The 26344-nt window shown below is 33.0% G+C and overlaps 4 protein-coding genes across 23 annotated transcripts in view; 2 read left to right on the top strand and 2 right to left on the bottom strand.

Annotated features, from left to right (window-relative positions):
- Snap25 (Synaptosomal-associated protein 25kDa) overlaps positions 1-6571 on the bottom strand; it is a 28726-nt gene extending 22155 nt beyond the window's left edge. For 2 of the 10 annotated variants that reach the window (XM_033335627.2, XM_033335634.2), the window contains exons 1-3: positions 5033-5246; positions 997-1194; positions 633-674 (exon numbers count right to left, since the gene is read on the bottom strand). In XM_033335627.2, the coding sequence (XP_033191518.1) occupies positions 633-674; positions 997-1095 (141 nt within the window). In that variant the 5' untranslated portion in view covers positions 1096-1194; positions 5033-5246. Of the gene's footprint in view, positions 1-632; positions 675-996; positions 1195-1498; positions 1649-5032; positions 5247-6416 lie in introns of those variants that run through there. The other 8 variants (XM_033335635.2, XM_076624310.1, XM_033335633.2 and 5 more) reach the window with 8 other exon arrangements.
- An 820-nt stretch (positions 6572-7391) lies between these two features.
- LOC117157518 (uncharacterized) lies at positions 7392-10677 on the top strand. The gene is made up of 3 exons (XM_033335580.2): positions 7392-7798; positions 7917-10221; positions 10292-10677. Exons 1-3 carry the CDS (start codon positions 7598-7600, stop codon positions 10438-10440), a joined length of 2655 nt encoding a protein of 884 aa, XP_033191471.1. The 5' UTR covers positions 7392-7597; the 3' UTR covers positions 10441-10677.
- Positions 10678-12169: 1492 nt separating this feature from the next.
- Positions 12170-17933, bottom strand: Prp39 (pre-mRNA processing factor 39). Of its 2 annotated transcripts, XM_076624293.1 has the most exons (15): positions 17904-17933; positions 17266-17332; positions 16918-17042; positions 16587-16820; positions 16262-16502; positions 16035-16162; positions 15749-15926; positions 15410-15660; positions 15208-15333; positions 14283-14431; positions 13807-14212; positions 13577-13741; positions 13113-13499; positions 12733-13019; positions 12170-12651 (listed from the first exon to the last, which is right to left on the bottom strand). In XM_076624293.1, exons 1-15 carry the CDS (start codon positions 17916-17918, stop codon positions 12354-12356), a joined length of 3057 nt encoding a protein of 1018 aa, XP_076480408.1. In that variant the 5' UTR covers positions 17919-17933; the 3' UTR covers positions 12170-12353. The 2 variants fall into 2 exon arrangements, with proteins under 2 accessions (XP_076480408.1, XP_033191470.2); XM_033335579.2 differs by having other exon boundaries at positions 16035-16502.
- On the top strand, positions 17554-26096 carry spas (spastin). 10 transcript variants are annotated; one of them, XM_076624300.1, is made up of 9 exons: positions 17554-17651; positions 19301-19550; positions 19633-19803; positions 20342-20602; positions 21483-21835; positions 21930-22261; positions 22332-22642; positions 22813-22964; positions 24097-26096. In XM_076624300.1, exons 1-9 carry the CDS (start codon positions 17628-17630, stop codon positions 24127-24129), a joined length of 1887 nt encoding a protein of 628 aa, XP_076480415.1. In that variant the 5' UTR covers positions 17554-17627; the 3' UTR covers positions 24130-26096. The 10 variants fall into 10 exon arrangements, 8 of the variants coding, with proteins under 8 accessions (XP_076480415.1, XP_076480410.1, XP_076480413.1 ...); XM_076624295.1 differs by lacking the exon at positions 17554-17651 and adding an exon at positions 18394-18951 and having other exon boundaries at positions 19001-19550; XM_076624301.1 differs by lacking the exon at positions 17554-17651 and adding an exon at positions 19044-19176.
- Positions 26097-26344: the final 248 nt, after the last annotated feature.

Here is a 26344-nt window from a genome sequence, read left to right as displayed (position 1 = left end):
TTTGCTTTCGTAACGAAAAAATCCACGTTACAAAGCCACGCTATCCCGGATATGGCTATTATTTACTTCCGCTGACTACATACTGTTCAAAATTTATAGAAGTATTATAGGAACGAAGAATGCTTTTGGCGCCAGAGCTGGGTCAAATACTATTTCAAGATTCTTTAACGCTACATAAAATTTATCTGTCTTCGCTATATGTAGAAAGATCTTTGTTACGTTCGTTCGAATGCAACTTGCACTTGTTTCTCTCTCGTATACATAAAAGTATAATACAACTTCAGTGTTTCTATTCGGGCTAGCCGAAATAGCGTTTGGCCCACCTCTCTCCAGCGCGTTTTCATCCTTTTTTTTTTATTCCTTTTTGTCTGACTTTGTCCCTTCAACTGCACACCGTCAAGTTCACCCGGGGATTGACCATGACGCCCATCTTTGCCGCGATATAACACGCAACGATTTTACCAGCGACAATTAGACTTCTATAATTTCTATGATACAAAATCTGGGAGTAAAAACTCCGGGAATAAATCGCTATAGTAACGAGGATCGAGGATTAGTACCGAGGATGATCGAGGATGAAGGTTAATGCGTAAATAGAAGAGAATAGTTTCATAGGGATGAGACGAACTCACCTCCTCGCATAGTGCCAGCATACGCCTCGTACTTTCCAAGGACTGAAACAGAACGCGTCACGTGGATTAAGCAATGCGTATAAATTACAAATACAAAGTATAAATTACAATGTGAGTTCCAACGCAAACAAACAAATTAATGAGTAAATAAGTATTTGGAGCAACGGACAATGCACGTGTTAAACGAAGAATTAATAAAAAAAAATTGCATCATTGTCAAACGGTAGATGAATCTTCTCTAATGTGGAACATTGCAAAATCTCATTGATACGTAATACCACGGATTTCCTAAATGAATCAATTGAAAGAATCAATCATTATGAAAGACGTCGAAAGAATATCAAGTATCAAGGGGTACACCTACCTCATCTGTAGTTTGATCGGCCTTTAATTGTAATTCCTGCAATTCGGTGCGAGGTGGGCCGCCCTCCACCGTACCCTGCGTTGGTGCCGGAGCAGGCATCTTGTCGGGTACCTGACGATTTAACTATCTTCTACGATCGCACTTCCTCTTGACTCGCTGTGTAGCCCGCGCAGCTCCTTGTTTGTGGGCTGGAACGTTCTGCAACGTTGAAGAGTAAACGACAGATTAAACGACCATTCTTAAAATGCTTCTCTACATTCTAACTAAAAAAACCTCGAACACGGCTCCATGAATATAATCGAGTTACCCGGTGGCTTAATTAAATCCAGGTAATTGCGAAATATCAGTAACGAAATTAAGGTCTGTTTTCTATCGAACGATTGTCAATTGCTTTAGTTTACGTCACGTGTACATACTGGACCGAGAAACACAAATACCCAGCAGATGTACACATGCATTTTTAAGAGAGAATGAGAGAACAGAATAAAGGAGAGTTACGTACTTTCGAAAAGAAGAACCACAAGATATGCTAACGAACAGATAAAGACGATACAAGACGAGCAAGGTCAAAGATCAACAAAGTTTTGCAATTCTCTCGCAGGCGTAACACTGGAATGAGTCGATTCAGCGTGTGGAGAATCTGCGATTGTGAAATTTTACGCAGATATTTGGCAAAAGCAGCCAACCAGTCAATAGTCGTGAATGCATGTATACGCGTTTACGTGGTGGAATTACGTGTGTGCCGGTGCTCCTATGAAAATCAATACCCAACGACCGACCGACCGACCGACCGACCGACCCACCGACCGAATCGCGCGCAGACGCACACGACCGCGCCTTCTCCACGCCGTACTTCGTGCTTCCTGTCTCCAACCCTCCTATAACCAACCCCTTTTGCAAACTCTTCTCCGCGCGCATCTACCACCTGGACGACCACCCACCAGTTCTTCAATCCAAAGCACCACCACGAGAACCGATCAGCTGAGCTCTACGATGTATGTATGTGGCTTGCTCTGAGAAACATCGAAAGCATGTTTTCAAACATCGATGCATCCACCTTAACGAGCTTCCATAAATAAGCGTCTTTTTTATACCCTACGATATTTCGACAGCCTTCCAAACGATCTCCCTGCTGTCGTAAATAACGCTTTCAACGGTTAGGGGAAAGTTTCGTCATGTGCATCGAAGCTTTGTCAAAGGTTACGGTAACTAAGTGCGTCAGTATAACTTTCTTTAAAGTTCTTTGTTAAATTTCTATCTGAAAGAAGTGAATATTGAATCAGAATATTAGGTTTCCGGGCTAAAGGTTCTTGAACAATTGATGCAAAGGTATTATTCGAAAATAAATCTTCCTCGTCTATTTTGAGGCGATCCATTCAGGGAAGATTCCTATTGAGAGGAAGACTCGCGTAGAATTCAAAGCGCGCGGAACACCTTGTTAATGCATTAAGACAGCGCGAGAGCCTAGTAATTGGCACTTGTAAATTTAATTACCGACAAATGAGTTGTAACAGAGACATGAATACCAGCTAAGACAGAGAAGAGAATATGAAAAGGTATTAACGATGTAATACATATTCCTATGTAATCTCTGGGAAATTAGTTCACACGTATAATAAACCGTGCGTGATAAAATTACGGCGACCTCCGTGGTCGGTGATTTCGTACGTATGTAGGAGAAATTATGGCGTGATCAATTGACTGAAGCTGTCCTTGCCCTCGAGACGAAGTTGGCTCGTTTCCAGGGCGAAAGGTATCGCGTCGCTTCTCCTGGTCACGGTACACCTCGCCAAGATCACGGACGACTAGACAGACCTGGAGGACGCTGCTTGTATACCCTCTCAAATCGCAAACAAACAGATATTGGTGTTCGATAAAACAAAAATGAAGAGCATTCGAAGGAAATCGTGTTCAGAAATCAATACCGACCACCGAGGAAATGTTCTCGAGCTACGTAGGTACATTCAGAAACCGTACCAATACCAACGACATCCTTGGACGTCGTTTCAGAACAGATTCTTTCATGCATGACAAGATATGAATCCCAAACGGAATCTTTGATTAAAACGTTAGGCTAACGTAAACGTAAAAGCTATCGAGTTGATCGGTATATTCTCATTCGCATTCTTCAGATAAGTATTGCTTAACTTATTGACAGCATGACGAATAGCTTTAGGTGGTTTCAAATCATCGGATAAAGGTTTAAAATAGAAAATTACGAGACAATAGACAAAAGCATTGCCTCGTGGTTGCGATTCGTTGCAACTTATGTCGTAACTCCAGATTTGCCTTCAAAGCGTACCAAGAGAACGAGCTTCATATTCTTGAGAGATATTTGGTCGTGAAAGTCATACTCAGAATAATGATGATCTCTAGTGATCACGTGGAAGGATGGACACACATGTAGATGCGCTTTGTAGGAAATGTCGATCGCGCAGCGCAACGTGCCGGATGCCGGTAAGATAATGCGGCCATGTCATGACGCGTACTTCAATCTGCACGCCTGCAGGTATATACATACATATATAATACAGGTTGCTTGCGTATTGCACGAATGTCTTGACACGCGCCTTCCTGTTTAGAGTGGTTCGAGGTCTAACGTTCCTCGAACGCGAAACGTAGTCAATGTGTAATGAAAACGTTCCCTAGGTCGACAGGAAGTATCGAGGAAGTCATATCGAATGGATGATGCTGGTGAGAAAACAATAGATGAATTAATTCCGAGAGTGACGAATCAGAATGCTTCGTCGGAAAAGAATATGAATTTTTACGTAGATATACAAAATACAGTGGCTCGATATAAATGCACTTGAAGCTTGAATGTTAAAGTTCGAGCTACTCGGATGGATGTTTTAATTTTTACCTACCATTACAGGTAATATTAATATATAAATTCCAATATACGGAGCGTTATTCACATTATGAAACTTTAATGAAAAATCAAGAGGTTCTGAATAAAAAGTAATCGCGATGGCGATTAGGTAGATAAGGAAATAGATATTTCAGTGCATTTCTGCATCTGATTACTCAAATATGCATCATTATAATTACATAGTCCCATCTTACGTCAAAGAATAAATATAAAATACAAGTATTCTGACGTCATACATACTCCCTCGTTCTTCTCGCACACACGCGCACGAAATGACGTGTAAGTATCTGTGTACGTGCGCGCGCCAGCGCCCTCTTATCATACACACACAAACTCAGATGTTTTTCATCAATGACGCTCAGCTGTTAATGCCGGTAGAAAAAGTGTCAAGAGCTTACTTGGTCGAAAATGCTTGTCGTTTTTCGATGAATTCGAATTTCTACAGTCAAATCAAAGAATAGAAAATATTAATTTATAAAGTTTTACGTACGCATTAAGTAGACCGCGCATACGTATGACATTAAGAAATCAATAAATAAAATAGCCGGTTAGAGACTATAATGTTAATGCGACGTTATCCCTCTTTCTCGAAATAAATATAAATATTACAATGAAATGTATGTTAAATTTTCTCTTGAACAAATTCGCTTTTACGTCATGAGGTGCATTCCTCGAAGGATGAAATGCAACACAAGCACGGAAACCTCCTCTGCAACGCACGCTTTAAATGTTAAACCTATCTTGTTTCTTGAAAGCAATAAATCCACGATAAAATCTAATTAACCTGTAACATTAAGTAAATCTTTAATGACGTCTGCCTGGTTTCCGATTTTCTCCCTGCACAAGGAATTCAAAGCTATTTGAAATACTTTCATCTATATGATAAATATGAATCGTGGTGAGCAGTGGTTTAAAGTCATCATTTCCATTGATGACTGTCGTCTCTCTACGTTGGTATGTCACGAAAAGAAAATTTCTAGGTCAAATACATTACTTATAGAATTCGAATGCCATACGAATAATATAAATTTGTGAAAAAAATACAAGATAATAATCATTAAGGTTAATTGAAATGACAGAATGCCCTACCGTATCAATGCGTGGTAACGTAAGATACAAAGGAAAAAAATATACAGTATCACCGGTCTAGCTATTATTACTAACCGTACTCGTCAATAAAGTTGTCTTCGATGGGTGTTTCCGCCGGTAGTGAACTCTATAATTGGCTTGTTTGAAGAAGAATCGGGAATACAAAATTTCCTGATGATCACTGACACTTTTTTCTATAAAAGTGTAAAAAAACCGGTAGAATCCTGAGAAAAATTCACGAAGCTACGTTCTCTCCGACTGAAAGATTAGTACTCACAATCAGCTACTGAGCAACGAGCAGTCGCAGAGTTTCAGAACAGCGCTTGCCTTGTAGTGGGGGTAAAATGTCGTCGACAAAGAAAACCACCAATAGGAAAACCGGATTATAAAGCTGCAAACTCCAGGCGCGGGAATACTTATTTTATATTGAAATATATACTTTTTCATAACAGATTTTACATAATATACTATTTGTTTCTTCTAATGACTAATTATAGCTCTTAACGAATGTTAATTCAAATCAATTACATGATGATTGCGATGTAAATATGATACTCATATGGTTTGAGAACCACTGATTCATTATGCCGACTTTCAAATATGATATCGCGATAGTATTAAGGAAACAACTTTCGAGTTACAATGTATATCGAAAATATATATAATGAATCATGTGTCTTATACATAATTCAGTATATGGATTGATGAAAGAAATATAGAAACACATAATGTTATGAAAACAATATATAAAAATGTATATATATATATATGTATATACTACAAGCAAATGTGCTAATGAAAAAAAGTTAATTCATCGAAATAAGTTGAAATTCTATTTATAATATGTATTAATCTACTTTCATTTCATTATTATAATAATTTTCAAATATCTCTCAATAAGTTTTTAGTAATTCTATAGTAGGAATGTATCATCACCTCATCATCATCAAAATTATCCATTATAATTGAGGTTAAACATTGGTCAATATCTTAAAAAATGCAAATTGTTAAATGATCTTTTTTTTAAGGCAAAGATGTATATCTGCAACTATGTTTTTCATTTTATCTATTTTATCTAATATAATGTTGTCTGAAAAAATTGAAAAATAAGTGAGTAATTAATTGACAGAAATAATGTTGTGCAAAAATGCAAAAGATATGAGTGGAGATCCAAATATGTAACTATGTGCTACAATTGAATGCATATGTATTACTGTATTACAAAATAAGATATCAAAGTAGAAAGAAAAAATTTTTGGAGTAAGAAAACCAAAAGTCGTTATAAAATTCCAAATTCAATAAAGCTAGTAACACAAGTTACGTATTTTAACGTGAGTTAAACGATAGCTAGAGTAAAGTAGAAAATCGATATAACTTCACTGCAATGTAGTACTTTGTTAGTTTCTACCTATATAACTTTCGTCTAAAGTGTATTGAAATAAGTAGTATATTTGCTCACCAATGATAATCAAGGACTTATCATATGCCACGAATGAACTATCCTGTAATTCGGTTAATGTCTTGTCTTTTCGAGAATACTGCTGCAATCACTGGTGATCACATCGATACAGTGAAACAGCTGCTGCTTTTTTGACAACCGGAACTTGAAAATGGTTAACATCAGTTTTTAAAATGGCGCGAAAACTTGAACATAGAAATATATAACCAATTTTCAAATAATATGGAGAAATATTTCCAAGATGTTTTATTTAGTGCATATCATATCTAAAATTGTATGATAGAGTGTGTGTGTCACGTAACTTTTATTTAAACATGAAAAAATATCGTGTCAAATTAACAAACATAAGCAACTATTGGCCTTATTTTCTCAATATTTTATACAGACATTACAAAATATTTGTAATACTTTGCATTATTCACCCTGCACTACATAAAACTGAGTCTAACTGATACTGCATCATGAATATTTCATACTGAATTATATATCCAGATTCTAAACTTTCAAATATAATTATAAATTGTCAAATTTTATTCAAAATTATTCAAAGCTATGAACACTTTTTAGTTTCTTCTCATTATCCACATATTTATTGTTATATACACGTTATCATGAATGTTCCAATTTTGAAATTCGAATCTATATACTTTATATATTAAATTACTAAATATTTTCAGTTAGAAATACAAAACAACAAAATATTTTAATTTTACAATCACATGAAATTATTGTTAATATTACATTATAATGTTAATTACAAGAATTAATAGAATATCAGTTAGTTGCATATTAAATTATAAGGTTTATCTTATCTTTGGTGCAATAAAAATGCTTCGGAAAAGATATATATAATAAGTTCACAGTCGAAGAGAAAAATCCATGTTTTTTAGCGTAAACGATTACGAGTACCAGCCAGTATATACTTTCTAATCTGTCATTTCTATTTATATTGTACAAGTTACTTTATTTACCGTTCTTTTCGAAATCTGTTATTTTCGCTTACGTCACATAAATATTTATATAAAAAGTAGAACGATCAAAATCAAAGTTTTCATTTAGCGATCGGAAGTTTTAAGAATTGATTATCATTCTTAATTCAGTAATATAAAGGAATTTAAAACCTCAACCAAAGAGTCAATTGCGTCAGTTGGAGGTCAACATCGTGCAGTGTATGCAGTAAGATGGCAGGCTTACTGCTGCGTGTAACGCGCATTTTATTTCTATTTGTCTTTAATTCAATCCTTGTATCTTCTGGTCCCACTAACAAACCAGTACAAAATGTCCCGGAGCCTTTAATTCAAAGTGCCTTGAATTCATTGAATCAGGATTCTCCAACGCACCATACATATAAGGGCGGTAACCTGATTAGCGCGCAAAAATTGGTATGTTTTCTATAAACTTTCTAAAAATCAAGTATTGATTACATAATAATCGAAATTTTTTAATTATTTGTCTGTACTAGCTTAGATTTAAAATATTGTTTACTTTTTTAACCTTCAGGAAGAATCTCCATATGTAATATACAGACTGACATTTGACTTAACTCCTACTTGCAAAGAAGCATTAGAACCTTGTCCTCGAGAAGCATGTACTGTGGAAGTGAAACAACATGAACTTGGACATATAAATGTTTTAAGAGAATCTATACAATGTATGTATTTGTATCCTCAGTCAGTACAGGATGATCCATTGCAATTACAAGAAAATAATCAGGATCAGGATCATGTTATTGAAAATTTAGACAAGCAAATTATTAACAATCAAAGTGTTGAGCTAGATCATGAAATTCAAAAGAATGGAGATCATAATGAGAGACCATTCATAGCAATGAGAGCTTCTAGTCCTAATTATTGTCCAGGATGTCCATATGAGTTAAATCCAAATTTGCCTGGATTTGTTGCTTTTGGAGAACAAGTAATAAAATCAATGGATGAATTGATACAAAATGATTTCAAGCATAAAGTAATTGATATTGTCAAAGTAACTCGTGTTGTTCCACCTTCATCTAATATTATACAATATCAAATTTTATTACGTATAGGAGAATCTGACTGCTTGAAAAATGCAATAGAGCAATTAGAATGCTCTATACAGTCAAATCTTCCTGTCAAGGTATGCTTGGTAACATTCAAAGAACAACCTTGGCAGCAATCTAGCCGTAAAATAGTAAAGAATAACTGCACTATGGTTGCTAATGAAGAGATTAAAGAGAATGTTAATTCTTATTCAACATTAAACAGCGAATCACTTGTAACACCAACACCCAACAATGCAGAAACAAATGATGAAAAATGGGAAGTTCTAGAAAATTTAAAAGATGTTCTGGATAATTATACTTATATCACAACTAAAAAATCAGAAGAATCAGAACAATCAGAAGTGACAGAACATCCTATTCTAAAAATTTCCATAAACAGAAGTGATGATGATGTTAAACCTCAAGGGTTTGAAGATAAGGTAAAAGAATTTGGTGAATTTTTGAAAGATTTTGATTTGCCTACAAGACAAACTCAATTAGATCCAGAAATAAACAGAGAAGAAGTTAAAGAAGAAATCATTTATCCAAGAAAGGTAGACTCTATGATTAATAAATCACACACAATGTATAGAAAGAAAAGGTCAGGTCTTCCAGGCGCACCTATTAATGAAAATGTTAATGATTCTACCATTAAAGAACTTGCAGATAAAGGTCTTAGGAAATTTTCAGAAAATTCTGAAGGTTCAAATGAACCTATAATAGTAGAAATTGTTGACGCCTCAAAACAAGTAGTATCTGGATTGTTATATAAAATAAGGGTCAAATTGGGTACAAGCAACTGTCCAAAAGGTAAAAAAGATGGTTGTCAATTGAAAGAAGGAACTGAAATTAAAGAATGTTTGTTTACTATATGGTCTCAGGTATGGTTAGATAAAGGATCTCCAGATATTACTATCAATTGTGATTCAAATAAACGCCGAAAGCGATCTTTACGAGGTAGTCGATATAATCAAAAAATGTTAAAGCTAGCTGAAGAAATAAAAGATGAGACATTATTCGAAGCTTTTATCAAGAAATTTGGAAAAACATACAATTCAGCCGATGAGAAACTAGATCGTTTTAAAATATTTAAACAAAATTTAAAAATTATTGAAGAACTACAGACGTTCGAACGAGGAACAGCTGAATATGGTGTTACAATGTTTGCAGATCTCACGCCTAAAGAATTTAAAGCTCGTTATTTAGGTCTTCGTCCCGAACTAAAACACGAAAACGAAATACCTCTTTCTGAAGCTGAAATACCAGATGTTTCTTTACCACTTAAATTCGACTGGCGCGATCACAGTGTAGTTACACCTGTGAAAGATCAAGGCCAATGTGGATCATGCTGGGCGTTTTCTGTAACTGGAAACGTGGAAGGACAATACGCAATTAAACATAATCAATTGTTATCTTTATCCGAACAGGAATTAGTAGATTGTGATTCTTTAGATGAAGGATGCAATGGAGGAGATATGGAAAATGCTTATAAAGCTATAGAAAGATTAGGAGGTCTTGAATTAGAATCAGATTATCCTTATGATGCTAAAGATGAAAAATGCCACTTCCTTCAAAATAAGGCTAAGGTACAAGTTGTCAGTGCTGTAAATATTACATCAGATGAAAAGAGAATGGCACAATGGCTAGTTAAAAACGGCCCAATTTCTGTTGGAATTAACGCCAATGCCATGCAGTTTTATTTTGGAGGAGTTTCACACCCACTTAACTTCTTATGCAATCCTAAAAATTTAGATCATGGCGTTTTAATTGTGGGATATGGCATTAGCAGTACGTACATTTTTATATATCTTTTAAATATATTAATTTTTACACATTTTTATATAAGATCTTTTTCCAGAATATCCTCTTTTCCATAAAGAATTACCATATTGGATAATAAAGAATAGTTGGGGCCCACGATGGGGCGAGCGTGGTTATTACAGAGTTTATAGAGGAGATGGTACCTGTGGGGTTAACACAATGGCTACAAGCGCTGTAGTTGCATAACGAATATATTTAAGAAATTAATGCCTTTAATAATAATATTCAACTTCTTTGAAAAAAATTATATTTTTTTTACTAATGCAATATGAATGTTAATTGCTTGTATTTTAAAAAGTTTCTTATAACATGTTTTATTGATTATCATAGGCATTTTGTTTCGTAAGTAAAACTGCATTTCGCAATTATAATTGTTTGGAATCGTAATAATGTTTTCATAATAAAAAACATATTTGTTATAAATATTCATATTTTTATCTTAATATCCGACATTTCCTTATAATTTAATAATTTGCATAAGTAATCTTCATAACGGCAACCTTCGAATATCGAAAATTTATTAAACGTAATGGTTAATTTAGTAGCAAATGAATTGAAACATCAATTCAGAACATAATTAAAAATTATATTTCTCTTATTTGTCAGTCATAAATATATTTCGTTCAAATTCTAAATTAATGCAAGCAATACACTGTTATTATCAGAGGTATTCATATACTTTTCCAATTTCATTTATTAGAAATTATAAAATTTCACATACGGAAAAAGATGTCTTTAACACATTCAATGCGAAAGGATTTCTGCGATCTCTATATTTTATATTGAAAAAGATTGGAAACAATTTTTTCATTTGGTTTTTCTTAAAAAATGGCTAGAATACAAGTCAGACTGTTGAAAAATATACATAATAAAAAAAAGTGATATCGATACATTGACATCGTCACTGAAGAGATTCCTCTTCCTCAATACATGTATCGATTTCACACTGAACGTGTTAACCCCTTGCGGACTACTGCCGCATGTATGCATTATGCGTAAGCCATCAATTTGGCCGAGGAACTCATATATGCGTTTGGCGAAAACAACTGATAGAACCAAAAGATTCATATGTGTGTTATTTTATTTATCCTGTGGAGAATCTGTGCATGTACATATGTCTAGAATTTAACATTTATGAACGAAAAGCACGTCTAAGCAGAAATGTGCGCTGGCAATTTTAAATGACTATCGCGGCAGCAGCTCGGTCCCACGGTACGGTTAAATTCGAACCGTCCCGTCCGCAAAGGGTTAATATATATGACATCTATGCCGATTCACGACAAAATTCGGATTCTAGTTACAAATACGAAATTATAACATATGCAAACATGAAAATAGGATTCCAACCATAATTTCTATAACTAAATATGTTGTAGAAACATAGTCTGTTCTTTAATTTATTATTTATCAAAATGTACTGACAAATGTTAACAATATTTATTCCGTGAATATCTCATAAAGTGCGCTTACGTAGCATTTGTAAAATATTCAAATATCTATCTTTCCATTTACATGTATATCTTAATTTTATTAAGCGATACGTTCAACGCACATCAGCAAAAAAATCTATGATATTATAAACTAAGTACGCGAAAAAAATACTTATTACAATATATAGGTAACGTTTATGAATTGCTGCTTTTCTGTTGAAAAAATAATATAATGTCACGGAATAAAATTAAACATAATATTGCATTATACAAATTCAATGCAGATAGTGTAGTTGGGAAATATCTCACATAATGTACTTTGTGTTCATACTGTATGGCAATCTTTATCAACTACCTGTATCATGTTATGTTTGTAATAATATATTCAACATCAGTTGAAAATTCTTTAGTATTTCCTGCACTTTCGCGTACAATTTTCTGTGCTATTATTTAAAATGTATTAAGAAAGAGTTTCATGCAAAGAATTGTTGAAAGAAGCATCAGTACGACATTTATTACTATTATTCGTGTCAGGTTACTGATGTGTCATTGGAACTTGAAACAATTTTCTTTTTTTATCTCATCCTCAGATGAAAAAATAATTATAAAATGTACAGTAGATACAACAACGCAATGAAAGCTGATACAAGACAAATTTTGTATTATCCTCTAATAGTAATTGTAAGATCCCCATTGATTGTACGGTCCGTATGCCTGTGGCCCTCCTTGTCCATATTGCCAATTCTGATAATTGGCATAGTTCGGATCGGAAGGAGGTGGATACTGTTGATAACCCTGTTGATATCCGCCTTGACCACCGTATTGACCACTTTGAAATTGTTGTTGTGACTGATATGGTCCACTTGGGCCGCTGCTGTATTGGTATGATGATTGCGAACTTACAGAAGGCGGAGGTGGTACATTAGATTGATCTCCAGTTTTAACTTTCTTTGGAGGAGAAGTATCTCTGCAGAACATAAAATTAAAATTATTTAATACATTTAATTGAGGACAGTTTAAGCACCTTTTTTATAAAAATAATACTTACGTTTTTGTGTCGTCATTCTTTGTCTTTTTCCGTTCCTTTGCTTGTTTAATACATTTTTGAAATTGCTCATGCGCTTTTAACACTTGTCGAATATCTGGACTAAAATCTTCGAGAAATTCTACTTTACGTTGTGCAAAAAGTACTCTTTGTTCAAGATCCGCGTGTTCTCGTTCTATAAACATATCCATATATCCTACAATTTCTTGAGTATCAACAGGAGTCCTTTGCATTCCCAAATCAATCAATTGTAAATAAAGCCTTGGATTATCTTTATCTTTTTCTGTTGCCTAAAAATGTATAATTTACATAATGCATAAAATGTAGTCATATGAGAAAAAACAAATTTGTAAAACGTATTTCAGAAATTCACATGAACATACCTTCAATAATACTTTAATTGCTTTATCCACATCACTCTTTACTTTACACAAAAATCGTGCATATTTTACTACAATATTATTCGCAATGGTTCTATTCTTACTATTGCTAATATAATTTTCATACAATGTACAAGCTTTATCTAAATCTCCTCTTCTACGCTCCAAATTTATTCTTCGATATGCCACTTGTAACATATTTGGTATTACATTATCAATATTTTCCAATATATTTGCTGCCTTCTCAAAATTGCCCTGACCCTCTTCAAATGTTGCCCATTGTAGATGTAAATTTGGTTTCTTCGGGTGATGCACCATACAAGCTCTCGTATATACATCTCTAATTTTTTCCACATTATCACCTTTCAAAGATTCCAGATAACGAACGAACTATGAAGAAATTAAAAAATATTTAAAGCATTCAATGTAGAGATTTTTTCAATTAGAGAAAAATAAATAAAACTTACTCTCATCCAGAACTCATCATATAAAGCACACGCTATTAAACATCTTTCAAATAAGATGATTATCCGATTCTGATCTTTTTGTTCAATTTCAAAGTCTAAATATTCTTTCCAATTTTTTAATTGACATCGTTCTAAAGGTTTAACGTGGAAATATGGCCTCTTAATCTATGAATGGAGATTAAATATTAAGTAATAAATGCTACACTAAATTATATAATATGCATACTTACACCTTCCTCATATGACCATCTTGCAGCAACTGCATTAATATTAGCTTTGTGCATTTTACGTCTACTACTAATGATTTTTTCTCTAATAGCACGGGTCTCCTCATCAGTTGGTGGAAGTTCATGTGGCGGCGGTTCTTCTCCAGGTGGTGCATCATCTGCTGCTGAAGTAGAAGTACTGTCATCCGACTTCAAAAGAGCTTTCACTTCAGCACGCAATGCAAGAAAATCGTCAACATTTAAAATACGATTGGGTAAGTTTGAAGAGACGAACTCTTGAAATGCATCGAAATGAGAAATATAACCAAGTGTTGGAGTACATAATAGGCGATCATATAATGCTGTTACTCTGCTTAGACGTTTGCCCTCCAATTCCCACTTTATATAGCTTTCCCAAAGACGATCAGATCTTAACAAAAAAGAATATTATAAGTATCCAAGTAGGTAAGCATATATATAAAATAGAAACCAATTTGTACCTGAATTCAAGACCACAAGCCTCAATAGCTCTTTCATATTGTTCTCGTAGTTTTTCTTCATCTTTTTCATAGACGGTTTTGCAGTGATTGATGTAATGAAGCCAAAGGTCGACACTGAGCGAAATGGCTTTCAAACCTTGGTCGAATACCTGTAGTAATGGTTTGCAATCACACTTAGAACGATTTACAAATGATTGGGCTGGTGGTGGGTAGACTTATACCTATTTCTTTTTTGTTTTTTGTTTTTTTTTAGCTTTCGATAAGCATTACAGTTTTTTAGCAACGTATACTCACATATCATACGCGTACTGTAAATAAAGAGATTTAATTAACACAGAGATTGCAGAGCATTGTGCATTCACCTTAAAGTCAAGGAGTGTTCCGATCTGGGTGCCTCTGTGTCTTCCGCCACTTTTTCTTGCTCCCTCTCTGGCATGTTCACGTCCTAAGTCTTTGTTTCTGACTTTGATTTAACACCCAACCCAATCTTACTTACATTAAGTAAGGTACCGCATCTTATGCTTAAGTTACAATACTTTCTGTAGTAAGCTATGTGTACAAATGCTTACAGTAAATATTACACACAATTTCTTGCACGATAATATCGCAAATTGAAACAACTAGCCTTCGCTTGACTTACGTATCATATGTAGAATATTGATATAACGGTATAAGTAAAACATTAATATACGCAATAATATTGTAGATATCGCAGAATAATTAAGTAACTAGCTATTTGGTAAACGGAGAGAGTCGTATAGGTGCCGCAAGACGTGCTAGGCTGTTGGAAGGGAAAACCATATTTACGTGCGTGCACACTGCCCACGCGTCTTCCTAACTCGAGCTATTTTCATTAGATTGCGTTAATTAAATGATATCATAATGAGAAATAGACCTAATAGATATGGTAAACGAATTGACTCACCCTTTGGACATTTTCGGGGTTGCCTTTCTTCTTCTCGTAATCTGCAAACTTTCTCCAGTAACCGTAGCAATATGGATAACGCTCCAAAAATTTCGCATAAGCCTCACGTGCAGCTTCAGCATCATTCTGTATGATAAACAAGTATTACGGATGATTTTGATATAATTTTGACAATATATATATTTTTTGCTTTTCGAATTACCTCTTGATCGACATACTGAAGAAGATATGTCCATCCCGTGAAATCTGATGGATCTTCATTAACAGCTTTCCAGTATTTTTCTAATTCCGGTAAGGTCTTTTTCTTTGGTGATGCTGGTTTAGTTTCTTGTTTATTGTCCCCTGGATCTGCTTCCGTTGAAAGCGCAACTTTTTTTGCTGGTGTTTCGTCATTATTTTCAGATGTTGGTGAACTAGGATCATACTCTCCTTCTGCATTTAACTTACGTTTATCTGTAAAAGTGAACGTCGCACAAGGTAAAAAGATTTAAGTACAAAATAAAAAAGTTTGTTAAGTAAACATTTTCTTCTTTGCGCTTACTTGTTCCTTCTATTTTATTCTTCTTTTCCAGGGTTTTACTCATTGTCTTTGTTCCACTTTTCTTCTTCTTTTCACTGTCTAATGGCAATTCATCTTCAGAAACTGATTCAGTTTCTCCTAAATCTGCAGGAGCTGCTGCTGGCAATTCTTCATCAGATACTGCTTCTGTTTCAGGTTCCTATATGTTAATGATAAAATATTATATACTGCAGATACACATATGTATATATACAAATAGATACAAAAAAATGTATATTTACTCTTTATCGTTTTGATAATAAAATACCTTTGTTGCAGCTTCAGTAGGCAATTCGTCTTCAGATACAGCTTCTGTATCGGGTTCTGTTTTCTTAATAGCATTCTCAGGTAAACATTCCATATCACCCTCTGTTGTTTCTGTCATCTCCACCATTCCTGTCATATCATAATCAGGCACAGTTTTTTCCGTAATATTTTCTATACTTTCTGATGTTTCTTGTTGACTATCTACCTCCATAACTTCAATTCCAGTACCTTCATTTATAACAGTTTCAGATTCAATTTCCTCTGTTTCTAAGATTTCTGTTACTTGTGTTATTGTTTCCCCATCATCATTCATAACTTCTTGGAAATCTATTAATACACGTTGATTTGTTTCATCATTACTAATATCTTGTCCTTCCATATCCATTTGTTCGCGTTCATTCAACATATCAACTTTATCCATACTACTTTCTTCTATGATCATACAATCTGATACTGTATTAGAATGATCCTAAAGTAAAAATAAAACATAATTCCTCCGAGGTAAAATTCTGTATATATGACTTAAAAGAACAAAATATTATGTATTATTTACAATTTGAGATGTAGATGTTTCTAAATCAGGTACATTTTCTTGAACTTCTATTTGTACACTCTGATTCATATTAATTTCATGAATAGTAGTATCACTAGAATCTTCCAATTCCAAATGTAACATAGAAGAATCTTCTTCATTATGCTGTTCAATGATAATGTCACCAAATCTTTGCACTCCATTCTCTGGAATGCTTTCCATTACAACTTCTTCTTGTAATACAGGCACCTCCTCCTGAAAAATTGCAATTAGTTACCTCTATTGAATAAAATGTCGATTACATACATTGATGATTGCTAGAACTATCTGCAGTATTATGGAATTTACGCACCTCCACTTCTTCGATCTCTTGCACTTTTTTCGGAGAACGTGTAGCTCTTGCTAGAAGTTTCTTTACAGGAGATTTTTTCGCTACCACAGTAGTTTTACGTGCACGGCTAGATCTCGTACGTCGTACTAAAAAAAATAAAAATATTTAAAAAAATGCAAAATTTGAATGAAATATTTACGTTAGATGCGTGTGCGAGACGCCATTCGTTTAATGGCGGTTCGCAAGTCTTTGCTCAGCTGCCGGGTGTATTAATATTTTTGTTTCGTTTTATGTAAATGTATAAAAATATAAATGAATAACAATATTATGTCATGTTGTATACAGTTTCTTTCAGAAATATCATCTTACCGGGTTCATTTAAAGTGATCTCACTTTCATCACCACTTGCGGACGACATTTTGCCTTGATACAATCTCTGGAATGTAAAACGCAGAACTGATGAAGAAAATGGCGGCAGAATACTAAGAGAGGCCCTCTCTCAGAAACTTATGAACTAATATGATACAAATGATAAACTGACAAACCATTTTATCACCAATCAATAATAAATTGTACCGGGAAATATAAGAAAACATGTATGTATATATATGTCGGAGTCAGGTTGGCATTTTGGGGCGTTTGATGAACCTTTACTTACTTTACCGTCGCGAATGTAGCCGACATTTATCAGCCGTTATTTATAATGTGGACACTACCAGAGGCTACGAGTAATGGTAATAGGATGGTCGAGACAGGTGAGGTGACAACGAATTCAGGTTCGATAACGAATCCACGGTCCATGGAAGGACTAGTATCAACATGCTACTCCATTCGGGTAACTTCCCGATAACTCAATCGGCAATTCGTCCAACGACTCACTAACCAACTAACTAACTCTAACTCTAACTCTAACTCACTTAATCCAAAAGAGGCTGCCCTTATATACTCCTGTCTCCGCCTCTCGGGTTAATCTTTGTTTTAAGGAGAGCCATATAATCATTTCATACCTCTGTCAGGTACATGTCCCTCCCGTGACCGTGGCTACGTCCGGTGACCTGCCATGTCACTTCGAGCCCAAACCCATCGTCATAAAGTCAGATTGGAACATTAAGACTATTTCTTATTTTTATTACTTAAGGGCGGCTATAGTAAAAGTCTGGACTAGTGTATTGGGGTTTTTTCCAACATTCCGGACGGGAAATCCCGCTGTCTTTCCCTCTCCGACATATATGTACATATTATAAACATTATTTTTTTGTGACTTCATATGTTTAAAAATTAAAAGAATCAAAGAATTCAAAAAAATAATAATTCTTTTAGTGCTACATATTTTTATTGTATATTATGAAAGTTGCATCTTAAAAGTACATATATATGCAAATGCATTCATAAATATAAAAAAACCCCATTACCTATTCGCTGGGCAAACCTTAAAACTTTTTAAAATGAAATAACAAATGAGTAAAAATAAAATATATATATATATAGAATCAAAGATTGTTTGAGCAGGATTATTAAGGATATACAAATACACGCATGTGCAAGAGAATCCGATAAAGAGCGCAAGTGCATAAAGTAATCTATCTCGTGTGGAATGTAGAACACATATTAAACGAAGTAAATACAGAGGTGCATGTATGTAATACAAGATTCTCTATGTATATATTTTTGTATACACGATTTTGTAAAACAACGTTTGTTGATGTTTGTAAATCCATATTACACGTTGATGTTCCGAGTTAAACGTGAATCAAAACAAGCGATGCTGAAGAAGATCGCGGATCATTCTATTTCGTTCATGATTTACCAATCCCAAACACCACGGAATTCCGAATCTTGTCGTTCTTTTCTTTTATCTCGTTCGCCAAATCGCCAGTGAAAACAATCGTCGTCTTCAATCTGCAACTGTTTCTAGGAAGATTAAGTTGTTGAGCTTCCGAAATGTTTTTTAAGAAGATGATCTAAGACAACTTGAAAATCGTCTTTCATTTTCAACATTTATGCAACATTGGGAATGTCAGAATGTTTAACTCAACCTGTATTTGGCGATAATAAGTGTGTATTTTGTAGCATACGAATATACGAATTCAAAAATTTGCGATAGGAAATGTCTTACAGTGATGGCGGGCGTCCAATTCGGAAGTATGGCACAAAGTCGCCGAAAAAGTTATGCGTGACGAAGAATGAAAATAGTGATAAAACAACAACAACCATTAACTGCAATAATCATCACCATAATCATTACCATCATAATCATCGCTTTCTCGACACCCCTCAGCCGTCAGTACACAAACGTAATCTCTATATTGTTTCTTTTCCTTTGATACTGCTGTTCAATGTTCTGAGGACACTTCTTTATCAGTTATTTGTGGTATTTAAGTACTTATATACATCTACATCTCAGCTGATTCAACGAAGACAAGCTTGCAAGCAGACCTGCCAGCTAGAGATCGTAGTTGGTCAAAAGTCTAGTGAAAATTTAAATAATAATTTAAATAATCCTGGGCAAACCGAGAACGAGGGAATGTCGCAAGTGCCTAGAAGGCAGGTTGGTCCTGGCCCTGGAGACCCATTACTTGCAAAACAAAAACATCATCATCGTAGAGCTTTTGAATTTATTAGTAAAGCACTTAAGATTGACGAAGATAATGAAGGTATTCCTAGATATATCTAGATTACCTGTTTCTTATAATTTGTTTCTTTTTGATATTTCATTTTCAATACTACTTTTATTAGGCCAGAAAGAAATGGCAATTGAACTTTATAAGAAGGGAATTGGAGAATTAGAAAAAGGAATAGCTATAGAATGTAATGGTGGTCGAGGAGAAGTATGGGAACATGCACAAAGACTTCATGATAAAATGCGCACTAATTTGGCAATGGCAAAGGATAGACTTGATTTTCTTGGTTTGTAAACAAATATTTTAAATACATGGCATATTTCTTAAGCTGTTCCACTTGCATTAACAAAATTATATATCACTTATTTATAAATTTTTTTTATAATTATAACGTATTCTTAAATAAAGTTATGGTACAGCTTAAGAATAATACAATATTTATGTATTTAGCATGCTCATGTGTTAATTGTTCTATATTGTTCACGCGTATGTGTGCATCTGTGTGTATGTGTGTGTCTGCGCGAGAGTATTTATGCGTGAATGTACTCGTGCGTGTATGCATGCGCGCGTTATCCCTTTTTTTAATGGTTTCATTTTTGGCACAATATGTTTTTTTCATAAGCGACGCAAATTTTTATGTACAAATTAGTAGCCAAACTTCATATAGTAGCGTTCCTAACAGCCATCTGAGCATTCATTTCAAATCTAAGTACTAATTATATAGTTTACAATTTGGACAAAAGTTAACGAAATTTATGGGTTCAAACTGTACTTAGCTATTTAGCCTACTGCAGCATGGCAGAGAATGTTTTTCCTTTTTGTAGTGAGTGTGTGTGAGCTGAAAAAACTGGATATCTGCAATGAATATCGTGCTCCTGGAAATAAAATGGACAACGAACATCCAGGAAAGAATCTGAGGGTCCGACGCAATATACACACATTACAAACAACTCGATCTTCTTTAAATACAAATCATACTAAAAACACAAACAGTACACAAACAGTGAACATAGGGCAGAATACATGTACCCAAATTCCCAAGTTAAGGCCACGTTCACCAAAAAACTATTCTGCCCATTCTGAAGGTACTGTTTGTCTGAAGTTTTGGGCTTACAATGCAGATTTTGAATGTAAATTTGATAATTGCTTCTGTAAAACTGTTGTTTCTATTCCATTGTTAACACATGCATCTATTATTAGTTTTTGATGTAATACAACAAGTAATAAATGCAAGCATGTTATATTATTTGCTATGATTAACATAGTTTTGCCACACTTTGTAATGTAATATATTTATCTGAATTTAGAATGAAGTAATTTAAAAAGAAATAGAATTATTTATATGTAGGTATATATGAGACTACACACACACACACATACATACATATATATATATATATATATATGATACTATGTGCATGTGTATATATACTTTATATGAAACAATGAATTAAGAAGACAAATTAGTTTATATGCATGAATGTATGCTTCATATAAACATTTAAAGTTTTATTTGAAAAAAACATTAGAGTAGTCTAAAAAGTATTTGTTACATTTATATTCTAAAAAACATTTTTATGTTTATTTTGTAATCTCATATTTAGTGCTCAGATATCATTTGTTCACTACTATATATGACTTTTTAACAATATAAAATATTTTATATATATGAAATATTAACAATGTAATGTATGCTCTTAATATTTTAATCATATATTACATATGTATTATAAATGTAGTCTAATTATATCACATGCATACTAGTTTGACAAATATATTTAATTCTTTTTATATTGATTGAAATTATTAATAATTACTTCTTTCATTGCAAAGCGTTTGTCTTGTATTTTATTCCTTGTAATAGTACTATATAATAGAGTTAACAGAGATTCATATTTAAAAGTACTAATAGTTTCATTTTTATGTGTTTATTATTTGGGTATTATTTGTTTTATGTTGTTATAGCATCTGGAAGAAAATTATCTGTTCCTGGAAAAAGAGTGGGGACAGTTATAAGCAAAAGTCAAACATTACCACGCAGCATGGGACGCTCAACACCAGTACAATCTTGTCATAGAGTTACACCTATTAAACCATCATCTACGCCACCTTCTGTAAAAAGACAATTATCAGTACCTGGAAATGGTTCACCTGTTAGGAGACCAGGAACACCAACTACATCAAACAGTAATAGAGGAACACCTACAAGAAAAGTACCTCTTTTAAAAGGTGTAGATCCGAAACTTGCACAAGTAATTTTAGATGAGATTTTAGAAGGAGGTGCAGCAGTACATTGGGAGGACATTGCTGGTCAAGAAGTCTGTAGCTATTATATCTATAAATTGTTAAATAAGGAAAAATGCATAATATAGTAGATAAACTTACAATTTTATATTTTCTTTTATAAAACAGACTGCAAAGCAAGCATTACAAGAGATAGTCATCTTGCCTTCATTAAGACCAGAATTATTTACTGGCTTACGAACACCGGCAAGAGGTTTATTATTATTTGGTCCACCAGGAAATGGAAAGACATTGCTTGCACGTGCTGTGGCTACCCAGTGCAACGCTACATTTTTTTCAATATCTGCTGCTAGTCTTACATCGAAATATGTTGGAGAAGGAGAAAAGCTAGTACGAGCTCTTTTTGCTATAGCACGAGAATTACAGCCATCTGTGATCTTTGTTGACGAAGTGGATTCGTTGTTAAGTGAACGTAGAGATAATGAACATGAAGCTTCACGGTAGATCTGTTCAAGTTTTGACATTTATGTAAAATGATTAATATTTATCTAATTGACAATTATTACATAGGCGATTGAAGACGGAATTTTTAGTTGAATTTGATGGTTTGCCATGTAATCCAGAAGAAAGGGTATTAGTTATGGCTGCTACAAATAGACCTCAAGAATTGGATGAAGCTGCATTAAGGAGATTCACAAAGCGAGTATATGTTACGTTGCCAGATTTACGAACAAGAATTATGTTACTGAAGCGACTTTTAGCTAAACATAATGATCCTTTAACACCAGAAGAACTAAATGAGATGGCAGTTTTAACCCAGGGCTATTCTGGAAGCGATTTAACGGGTTTAGCAAAGGATGCAGCACTTGGCCCTATTAGAGGTAAGATAAAATATAAAGTTTCTATTACACATTTTCCATTATGCTTACTTAGACTGAATGGATATGAAAGATTTTGACCAGATAGTCTAACAAATAAATTAATCATTATTAAGTATGTATAAACGATATATCGTAAAGTTTGTAAAAAAAGATGTATTAATATTGTACAGAACTTAATCCAGATCAAGTAAAAGAATTGGACCTTAATTCCGTACGCAATATTACAATGCAAGATTTTCGTGATTCGCTTAAAAGAATTCGTAGATCAGTGTCACCTGCAAGTTTAGCAGCTTATGAAAAGTGGAGCTTCGAATATGGTGATGTAAGTCTATGATTTTTAAGAATTAGTTGATGCACAAGGCTGGAAAATAAGTTACACTAAAATATCTGCACATTCTAAAAAAAAAAAGAAAAAAGGAACTTAATGACGGAAAATGCAACAAAAATGATTTTCTGCGATATTAATTATTACAGAGTGTAAATATATCAGCTTTTACATTTTCTAAGCTAATTTATAAATGACATCTATATACAAAAAGAAAATGTTATGATATTGCAAAAGGCACTCTTGCTAAGTACTGTTTTTTAAATCATATTACAGCAGTAACACTGTAATATTACTAGCTTTATATTACATATATAATACATTCTATACTCCATCCAGCAATCAGGTATTATAGATTTAAGTTTAAGTTGATATTACTTCATACTTATATTACTACACTCTAAAGATGTTGATATTAGAATTCCAATGTTTGTAGTTATACTGTCTATGTAGATTTTGGTAACTTTTTATTTCATATTTTGGTAAATCATGAACATTAATTTATTATTATTTACTTTCTTGTTATACGGTTATGCGCTAATAAGTTTAGTATAAATTATTCTAATAATGCAAAGAAGAATGTAATTCTACAATTAGCAATTACAATATGCACTTTATAATAAAAAGAGTAATGTAAATACTTAATTACCATTCAAGCACAATTGATTTGAATAATGTTAGCAGGAAGACTGTATTTGCATATGAAACAGCTCACGTCCAATCAGATAATAAAACAATTACTGTAATTGGGTGTAAAGGATTAACTACTGCTATAATTATGTTATCAAATAAGCATAAAAATGAATGAATATCTTGGTTTTGCACAAGCACGTGCTAAAAGTAAAGTATGCAGATAAAATCGTTTTAGGCACGTGAGTTTTGTAAAAATAACAAATTGCATATTGTATAACATATTGGGGGAAAATATTATTCATGTTATGTTTGGTAACATTTCAGATATTCGTTTGATAATTGTTAAAATGAAATTATATAATTAAGATCTTTTAACAGGGGGTATTATGCTTATCAAAATATATATCAATTTTTGATTTGATGAGATTTCTATGAGACAACGAACTGGAATTATATATTTGAACTTCGTGAAATTAAAAATATTTATTATTTATAGGTAAATATTATCAGTAAAAAATTAATGTTATGATAAAGGTATGCTACAAAAGGAAGTTGGATATATAAAAGTTTTTGATATTCATCTACTGCTTCAAATGCTCAACTAAAAGGTGATTGTGCTTGTACGATATAATCACTGATTTAAAAACACATTTATTGCAAAACCATAATACTAAGCTTCGATACTAGTCTGATATTGTTTCAATTTGAAATTAGTTAATAAGAACCTCCTAATTTTACTCGACGTACATGTATTTGCTTATAAGAGAAGCGTGGAGTAATTATTTCTTCACCTTGTAACTCGTTACAATCCTTGCTTTTCAATAACGATAATGCAACGAGTTCGAAGCTTCTCTTGTGTGATCACTAGTTAATACTGACCCATGTAGTATAGTATAATCTATGCATAACATATTACGTAAAATGATGTTAAAAATTTCTTTTTAATTTTTGTCATGTAATGAAACAAGGATTGCCCGTTTCACTTGTTACAATTTTTAATATCAGTTACGACTGATGCACTGATAGAAAAATGGTAATAGTTGTACAAAGTATAAATTTGCACTTGCGCAAAGTTGCGCACCTCTTTATTATTGAATATACGAACATAACTGAAGTTACAAATAATGTCAAAGTCCAATCTCAGCATTATATCAATGTAGATGTACTAAGTTCAATATGTATTGCTGAATGCTGTATGAAACGAATTTTGATTGAAAAATTTATGAACTTGATGTTAAGTCAATGTTAAAACCATTTATGTTGCAAAAGTATAATATGAACTGTATTGAAGTTTTGGTTATATGTAAAGTTTTTCGGCGTTAAATAATTTATGGTAAGCATAAGTAAAATATTTTTGCCCGAATTTTATCGATGATCTTGCACAACAGACTGTTATTAATATGGGTATATCTCTATTTACAACCCTGGCCTTCCATGTTAAAAACACGCTCAGCCTCAATTAAGTTATTTTGCTACTTTTATAAAAACTTGTAATAGGAAATTTCTTAAGAATATAAGCAAATAATAATGCTAATATTAATTATTGCTGCGTAAATTAAAAGTAATCAAATGTGAATTAATTATAAGAAATGTCTGTGCATGACTACACAAATTATGTTTCCTTAATTGTAAGTTTCAACCCTCTTTTTCTCGATATTACAAAAGGATAAAAGTTATTTGGTATAAAATTGATTTTAAGATATTTCAAACCACTTTTAATATGCACTAATATGCAATTTTACTAAAATGATAGTGATGTTTGCAAAATAAGTAGTAACTGATTTGATAAAACGTAACATAAAACTTACAAAACTTATTTTTATTTCGTGAATGATGTTTTTCATAGATCTTTTTTCAATTATACTTTGATTAAATGCCAAATCTATATTTCTCAACAATATCATAAATTACGTAAAAAAATATGTAGAACAAGGTAGACAGATTATAATTGTAGATTGCAAACTAAAATTTTCGTTGAGCAACTCCTTCTTTTAATATATTATATCCTAGTTCGCTTGATGAAACAATTAACAAATACATATTTAATTAACATCTATATACTCAGTGACATCATGCAATTAAATAGTAATTTTCGAATGTAACTGAATAGTATAGTGTCACTTATTGTACAAAAATACAAGATATCCTACTTAGTATTTTGCCGCCGTGTGATCGAGATCGAGGAACGCATGTATTGTGTAATAAAGTGTACAGTACAAATTATTCTAGCGCATTTCATTTTAGAAAAGGAATGCTCGCAATTTTCACGTGAAAATTAATTAAATTATTCACAGTATTACCGAATTCAGTTTTAATTAAAGTATTAAAATATTCTAACTTGACATTGCTATAATATTCACCAAAGAAATATTTTTATTTTATAGTAATGGTATAACCAGCGTAATGTTTTCCGTTTAAATCGAACATAACGACGCCCCTTTTATACAGAAGTTGTGTTTCCTTCAATAAATCGCAAACATTGTACTTAACGTTAAATTTTATTGTGTCAAAAAATCAGTCAGAATTATATCTTCTACATAAGTCATCAAGTGTTTTAAGTGCTTGACGAGATAGTTTGCAGAAAAAAATATGCTCGGTTAACGTAAACAATTATTGTAAAAGTATGTCGGCTGTAAAATAAAATTACCTTGTATGTACTTAAAAAACTTATTATATTATTTTTACATTTAACCAGTTATAAACGAAGGTACTACGTTTCTTATAAATTTAAAAAGTCACTTTTG

This window comes from Bombus vancouverensis, chromosome 14 (genome assembly GCF_051014615.1).
Source record: "Bombus vancouverensis nearcticus chromosome 14, iyBomVanc1_principal, whole genome shotgun sequence".
Taxonomy (NCBI): Eukaryota; Metazoa; Arthropoda; class Insecta; order Hymenoptera; family Apidae; genus Bombus; species Bombus vancouverensis.
This window is presented reverse-complemented; position numbering and strand designations above follow the sequence as displayed.

Coding starts and splice junctions, on each gene's coding strand:
- Prp39 (XM_033335579.2), bottom strand. Junction 15,661..15,748: donor GAATAAAATAGAAGGAACAA/GTAAGCGCAAAG, acceptor TCACTTTTACAG/ATAAACGTAAGTTAAATGCA. Junction 13,500..13,576: donor ATGATGAGTTCTGGATGAGA/GTAAGTTTTATT, acceptor ATTTCTTCATAG/TTCGTTCGTTATCTGGAATC.
- spas (XM_076624295.1), top strand. CDS start 19,004: ATGTCTTACAGTGATGGCGGGCGTCCAATTCGGAAGTATGGCACAAAG. Junction 22,262..22,331: donor AATGAACATGAAGCTTCACG/GTAGATCTGTTC, acceptor ATTATTACATAG/GCGATTGAAGACGGAATTTT. Junction 22,965..24,096: donor GGAGCTTCGAATATGGTGAT/GTAAGTCTATGA, acceptor TATTATTTATAG/GTAAATATTATCAGTAAAAA.
- LOC117157518 (XM_033335580.2), top strand. CDS start 7,598: ATGGCAGGCTTACTGCTGCGTGTAACGCGCATTTTATTTCTATTTGTC. Junction 7,799..7,916: donor TGATTAGCGCGCAAAAATTG/GTATGTTTTCTA, acceptor TTTAACCTTCAG/GAAGAATCTCCATATGTAAT. Junction 10,222..10,291: donor TGTGGGATATGGCATTAGCA/GTACGTACATTT, acceptor ATCTTTTTCCAG/AATATCCTCTTTTCCATAAA.